This window comes from Monopterus albus, unplaced genomic scaffold (genome assembly GCF_001952655.1).
Source record: "Monopterus albus unplaced genomic scaffold, M_albus_1.0 scaffold295.1, whole genome shotgun sequence".
Lineage (NCBI taxonomy): Eukaryota > Metazoa > Chordata > Actinopteri > Synbranchiformes > Synbranchidae > Monopterus > Monopterus albus.
The window spans coordinates 169,874-177,287 of NW_018128175.1; the positions used below are offsets into that span (position 1 = coordinate 169,874).

Here is a 7,414-nt window from a genome sequence, read left to right on the forward strand (position 1 = left end):
AAAAAAAAAAACGGTGTGATGGCATAATTAAGGAGGAGGAACCTAATTTTATACCTAGTCAAGCAAACAGCTTTGTAGGAGTTTAACAAAAAAAACAAAACAAAACAAAAAAAACTACCGGCAGATCAGGACTTTGACCTAATTTCAGAAGAGATTGTTCATAAAACTAAGCCATGATGAGTTTGACATTAAAGCAAAGTGAAGGCTGTCACAGGCAAGTGACATGGTGAAATTGATTTTGAGACGAGGCAGAGGAACTTTTAACTCTCACTGTGCTTTCATCTCCATAATTGTCAGTCAGAGTTAGACACCGAGGGCAGAGGAGGACGACATGAAATGTGTTGGAGAGGGGTGAGCAGATACTGCATGGAGCCCAGAAGACGAGCGTAAAGGGCAGAAGATTAGTATTGGTTTCATTCGAAGAGGGTTCCATGCTGATTGTCAGTGGCATCTGCACGTGCTGACTACAACCTTTGTACTGTAGATGCTGACACAGATCAAAACCGATTTGCTCAATTTTGGTGAAATTCATCTCTTACTGGTCTCACAGTCCAGTGTACTTGTCTCTCAGCAGCTCTGTAAGCAAAAGAAGAAAACTTGCACAGACTGAGCAGTCTGCGTTTTTTGCACATGGTCGTATGCTGTATGTATTAGATGTGTAACAATCTATTGATCTGGATTGATACATCGATCAAACTCCCCGTGATCTGATGACATCAATGCAAAATGTAAACTTTAATGTTTTGTGTGCATTTCTGGTAAAGCACTGTTGTTTTCAAACTGGACAACAAGCGCCAGGAGGTGCAGTTAGCATTCTGAGACTGGAAATGCTCACTAAAAGTGAGCAACGCATAAGCCACTGAAGCGTTTGATCCGTTCAGTCCACACTGACTCCAACCTGTGCAGTGTCACTGTTGTCAGAACAGCCATTTGTCTGTCAGCAGGACAGTGACCAATAAAATGTGGGTGTTGCGCTTTGTTAAATGCACCAGAAAGAAGGAACTTGTTTGGACTGACACTTTTGATAAACTGGAGTTTTATCAGTTGCCTGAAAGGGGCAAGTGACAAAACACTTTCTATGAGAATTGACCTTGACCAATAGCAGCCAAGAAAAATACACAGCTAAAGTAAACTGTTCCATCAGAAACAAGTCATGGGTATGAAAAGGACACACATAGCAGTAAGTGTGAATGTTAAGTTTTAAACAAAACTCCCACTGCAATGTAGGAAAGTTGTTTTTCCAGCTTTATTTTATGTATGACATCATAAATGTGAACAGTTCAGTAGTTTTAAAATTATACATGTTACATATTAGTTAATAAAAATATAATTGTGTGAAATAAACACAATATATTGATTACAGGCCTCTGAATCGAATCAAATTGAAATCACTTCGTGGTATATTTTTAAGTATTGGTAAACATTTAGAATCAATCAATATAGTAGGATTGTATAGTGATGAGAGTGGTGATTTACACACCTAGTATGTATACAGTACCCACTGTATCTGACTGACAGCAGGAAACAAGCTTCCTTTGGGACATGATGTAGCTGACCCCAGTTCACCCACAGGTTGTACTCTTACTGGACAGAAATGCTCCAGTGTGTGATGTCTGACTCTGACAGGTTATTCTACTTTGTTCCTTATCTAACCAAGCTGATTTATGTTCACCCTAGGTAAACCCCAGGATTATGAAATGTGATTGCACAGTATTCAGCAAGACTTGTTTGTGAGAGAGGAGAGGACACACAAGATTAGACAAACACAAGCTGTTTTCCTTTGGTCTTTGAAGCAACCCATCTTTTCCACCTGAGATAACTCTGCTTCCTGGTCTGGATGCAATGTGGTCAACGCTTATATCCATTCTTTCTGCCAGTAGAAGGTGTTTTTCAGTTCCTTTCATTTCTTTACTTATTTCTCTTAAGTCCTTGTGCAGGTAAAGTGTTGTTATTGTTGAAGACAGGCAGATTGCTGCTCTTGAATAGTGACCTTCAAAGATAACCTAAAAAAAAAGTTGTGAGAAATCATCACAGTGCTGGTGTGTGTGTCTGGTGCTTCAGTATTGGCAACAGTGAAATAAAAGATGCAGTTAAAGAGGGCACGGTAGGACAGAGTTCCTAGAGTGCTAGTTAGGAGCCTCATGATATGGATGTTACACTAATGAAATCTCTTTGTCCTCTCTCCCTTCTCCCCATCCCTCTCTCATGCAGGTGGAGCGAGAAATAGCTATTCTGAAGCTCATAGAACACCCGCATGTTTTAAAGCTACATGATGTCTACGAAAATAAAAAATACTTGTAAGTATTGGCGGATTGTGGTCCAGTCTTGAGTTATCGTAAATATACTGTTCACACTAAGTGATTGTATGTTTGTACAGTGATTATCTAGTGCTCTGTCAGATGCCAGAACAGTCTTAAAGCCCACAGACTTTGAAGCAGTTCTGATTGATCTATTATGATTGCAGAACAACAGTAGCAGCATTGGAGGGGCTGATGCTCCATTAGTATTGACGTGAAGCATTTAAACTGGTAGAGGAAGTTTCCGCAGTGTAAACACCACAACACGTTTATCAGGTAACACCGTTGCATTAGGAAACATTAACCAGGGAATGTGGCAGCTGTATTAGTCTGTCGCACACACGCACATATAGGCATGTAAACTCTATTAGCTAACTTGAACACTGGTGAGTGACAATCCCATCAGTCATTTATATTAGGCCTCTTAATCTACAGTGAACTGTTTGTCAACTAAATTTAATTAGTTCTCGTCTTGAGCTTGCAGACCAAATGGGATTAGGCATGCAATACTGTACGTAGAGATGATAGGAAGAGCAGAGTATTATGATTCATTCTATAACTGGATTATTAAAATCACAGTTAAAGCCCATTGCTTCATCACGTTTGACAGTTGATCACTAGTAGCATCACAGAGGACAAATTGCTTTACATTTGTATGACCAATGACTTATGTACACTCTGCTTAGATCTTTACTCAGATATCTTTACTTGAAAGCCAATAATTGATAGACACACAGTGTGTTTGAAGCAAGTAGCCTTAGAGCTTTTAAGATGTATTGTGCTGCTGGCAAAGATCCCATCACAAGCTGTTTAAACTGGTGTGGTGTGAATAGAAGAGATGAGAGAGAAGTGGAAGGAAAGCAATACATAGCTCAACAATTTATTATTTATGCCTGTTTCACTGCTAGAAATGAATGGATGATCATATCATGCTGTTTATCAATTATTCTTTTGAGAATGAAAAATGGTCACTGAAAAAACGCTCCACAGTTTACGAGAACATAAACCATTGACGCACTTGATTTATAAAGGCGTTGCTGTAAGCTGTTTTATCTCAGACGTTTGGTGCAGTTTTGAATAGGTAACACAATGGTTAATTGAAACACATGAGAGATTGTTTTAAAGATCTAATCTGATGTTTAACTGGCTCCCATTCCGACACACAGAGGTCAAAATCCAGCATTCACCTCGCCCCTGCATTGCTGAAAATGTATTGATGTTTTTGTTATGTTTTATGGTATTAGCAGTAAGGCTCAGGTGTTCTGTCCTTCGTATGGGTTAAACTGTTAAAGTGCTGGATTCTACAGTTTCCCTAATGCAACATGTCAGCATTTTTTTTTTTAGACCATTCCAGCCTAGAAAATGTCCACTTTGTTCAAACAAATCCCTTCTTTTTAATACAATCTTTTCAATGAATGTTTGTAGTTTCCAAGTCAAAATAATATTGGTGTTTTTTTTCTCGGCTTTTAGAAACCTCTATTCCAGAGCCACACTAAATATATACTCATAATTGTTCTAATTGGTTGAGTAGAACTCCCCATGACAAGTAAAACTGTGCCTGCTACCATTATACTATACTGTACCATACTATACCATTACCTGTTTGAACACTATAGTGTAATCAATAAAATTGAAGATGTAGACACACAGCAGGGAGTGAGAGAAGAAAGAGCGTATTTCACCAGCTGTCTGATTTTCAATTTGTCCTAGTGAAGATGGAGGGAGTTTGAGCACAGGATATACGAGCCGGCCAGCCTGGAGCAGAGGCAGGGCACTGCTGGCTTTCAGCCCAAAGATGCAGCTTTAGGCCTGCATCAGCTGAGATTCATCTTCTCCCTGTCCCCTCAGAGCCCTAGAGCATGTCCATATAGCCAGGATGACGGAGTGCGGCACCTACAAGCCCAGCCACATACTGTAGGCTGGACGGCCACCTGTAGAGTGGTATATGGTGGCAGGAAAGATTATGTGTATATGCGTGTTTTGAAAGGTTAAAGAAGAATGAACTCACACTCACAGATTCTTACATCATCTGTACTTAAGCAGAGTTTCCTACATACTTTGTCTAATAGCTTTTTATACAAGTTTCCCATCTTTTTGTAGTGAAGTGAAGCTGCATCATGCCTCTCATAGGAGGTCAGAGTGTGTAATATCACGAACCCGTCACATCCACAGTATTTGTAATAAATTTGTTGATATTTTTCAGACTCTGTATGAGCAGGTACAGATGACAAAATAAAAAAATAAACAGTCAACATGATATGGCTTTTGGGAGATAAGGATCATTGATCCTTGGTGTTTTGTCTGTGTATAATGGCTGTAAGGGTGTAAGGCTATCTTTTCCACATTTCTCCAGTTCTTACAGACCAGTGAGGTCAAAGGCTTTGATTCTCCTTTTTTCAAAGGCTCTTTCAGGGGGAGAAATATTTCATTTTTTATGTGTATGAGTCTTTTTTCTGCTGTCCTTCTTTTATCATTCATTCCTCCAGTTATTCCCATCTCCCTTTCTCTTAGGTACCTTGTGCTAGAACATGTGTCTGGTGGCGAGCTGTTTGACTACTTGGTGAAGAAAGGCAGGTTAACGCCAAAAGAGGCCAGGAAATTCTTCAGACAGATCATGTCTGCCCTGGATTTTTGCCACAGTCATTCCATATGGTAAGTAACATGATCGTAAATATTGTGAAACTTGTAACGTTGAAAGAAGTGTGAAAGAAGTAAATGAAGCTACTGTATACTTTACTGACGCTATCGCTTGCTTTGATATTTGGATAAATTCATTCATTTTCTACCGCTTAGTCCCTGAACACGGGGGAGAGCAAGCAATCAGGCGAAGATGGGTACACCCTGGACAGGTCGCCAATCCATCGCAGGGCTAACACATAGACGAACAACCACACACGCACATGCACTCTTATGGGCAATTTAGAGACACCAATCAACCTAAGCTGCATGTCTTTGGACTGTGGGAGGAAGCCGGAGTACCCGGAGAGAACCCACACAAGCACAGGGAGAACATGCAAACTCCACACAGAATGGTCCCAGGTGGGGCCCGAACCCGGAACCTTCTCGCTGTGAGGCAACGGTGCTAACCACTGTGCCACCATGCTGCCCATATTTGGATAAATAATTAATTAAATTTGCCATAAATCGCAGGGCAGTAATGAGAATGTAAAACTACTGATGAGATCACAGTGCACTTTTAGACAGCGAACATCAGTGGCTTCATACAGATATTGGACATATTTAGTGTTAAAGCCATAAAAGCAAAATTCATTATCTGTAATCCATAGAAAAAATCAGTTGCATCTAAAACAATAAAACAGCTAATAAACAACCATACCCAGGAGGTGTAACAAACTCAATTTGGTTGTCATACAACATTGAACAAATAATGAGCTCCCAAATAATGAATTCTGAAACGATACTGAGAAGTGTCTACAATCTAAATTTCAATCACTGTGGAGTGCCGTTTAGTTTTCAACCCAGAAAAATAGGAGAAAACTTGATGTTCTCTGTTAAGAAAGTATATAGTTTTTAACACTTCAAGTGTCGTGCCTGAGAATGAGTGGCACACAGACATGTTTCAGATACAGTGCTCAGATATCATCATTAGAGCTGAGGAGCAGTGACCTTTTTTGTTAGCACACACTGCATTTTCTTTGTTCAGTGTTAAGTCCTTGTATTTGCTGAAATTTGCTTCCAGATAGTCACTAATCACACACCTGGTGTTGGGGAACCTGATGAGAAGTGGACTACTGGAACAAGATATTCATGGACAAGAGAGGAGAACAGGGAACTATTGGAATGCTACTATAAAAGTAACCCCAGCAAAAGGGGTTACATACCGAGGATGTGGGACCTATGGATACTTATACACTAACATTGAAGCTCAGTGCTATAACATCCGCAAGAAGCACCTGCTATCACAACTAGAGCCAGGACGACAGGTCAGGGGGGAGATATCATCATCATCATCACCCCCACAATTGGAGATTGGGTACCAAGCCCCAATAACAGGCCTGGATGAGCTTGATTCAAGGGCTGCTGACCTGAGATTGAAGATCATGAGCAAGATGGACCAAGACTATTTGAAGTACCTTCTGAAAGTCTACTAGATGATGTGAATCCCTACCACGGCCATCACTGAGACCATCATATACACCACAGCAACTGTGATCGTTGAGATGCTTGGTTATAAGTTCAACAAAGGCCATAAGGAGCAGTATCCTCCATGGAGAAGGAGGTTGGAGACCAAGATCAAAGCAGCACGGAGAAAAGTTAGCCAGCTATCAGAATTGCAGAAAGGCGTGATGAAGAAAGTGGTACCTAAGAAATACAACTCGCTGTCCATACCTGAGGCCTTAGAGACTGCCAAGCAAAGGCTTGCAGCGGCCACACAGCTGAAGAGGTACACCAGAGAAGTTGAAGCCAGGAGAATAAACCGAATGTTCTTCACTGAGCCATCCAAGGTGTACTCGCAGTGGCAGGGTAATAACATGAGAGCAGACCCATCAAGGCTGGAGACTGAACAGTTCTGGAAGAGCATATGGGAGAAGGAGGCATCACACAACAACAATGCCCAGTGGCTGGTGGACCTGAGGGCAGACCACAGCAACCTCCCTGCACAAGACCCAGTAATCATCACAATGGCAGACATTCAAGAGAAGGTCTCAAGTATGAAGAGCTGGACAGCACCAGGCCCTGACATGATCCACAGGAACAGTCCTGATCCTCTGCACAATATGGAAGCTCCTGTCAGGCATCATAGTAGCTGCTGTTCTGCATAGGCCTGAACCCCCTCAGCCAGATCCTCACCAAGAGTGGTTATGGATATTGCCTACAGAATGGAGCAACCATCAGTCTACATGGATGATATCAAGCTGTATGCCAGGAGTGAACAAGACATTGACTCACTGATCCACACCACTAGAATCTACAGCCAGGACATCGGAATGTCATTCGGACTGGATAAGTATGGCCGAATGGTAACGAGGAGAGGGAAGGTAGTCAGAACTGAGGGGATTGTACTACCAGAAGGCAACATAGCAGATGTTGAGGACAGCTACAAGTACCTTGGGATCCCGCAGGCAAATGGGAACCATGAAGAGGCCACAAGGAAA

General features: G+C 41.4%; 1 protein-coding gene across 9 annotated transcripts in view; it reads left to right on the plus strand.

The window, feature by feature from the left end:
- brsk2a (BR serine/threonine kinase 2a) overlaps positions 1 to 7,414 on the plus strand; it is a 174,195-nt gene that overhangs the window by 123,717 nt on the left and 43,064 nt on the right. For 8 of the 9 annotated variants that reach the window (XM_020623264.1, XM_020623267.1, XM_020623271.1 and 5 more), the window contains 2 exons: positions 2,212 to 2,297; positions 4,809 to 4,949. In XM_020623264.1, the coding sequence (XP_020478920.1) occupies positions 2,212 to 2,297; positions 4,809 to 4,949 (227 nt within the window). Of the gene's footprint in view, positions 1 to 2,205; positions 2,298 to 4,808; positions 4,950 to 7,414 lie in introns of those variants that run through there. The other variant, XM_020623272.1, reaches the window with a different exon arrangement.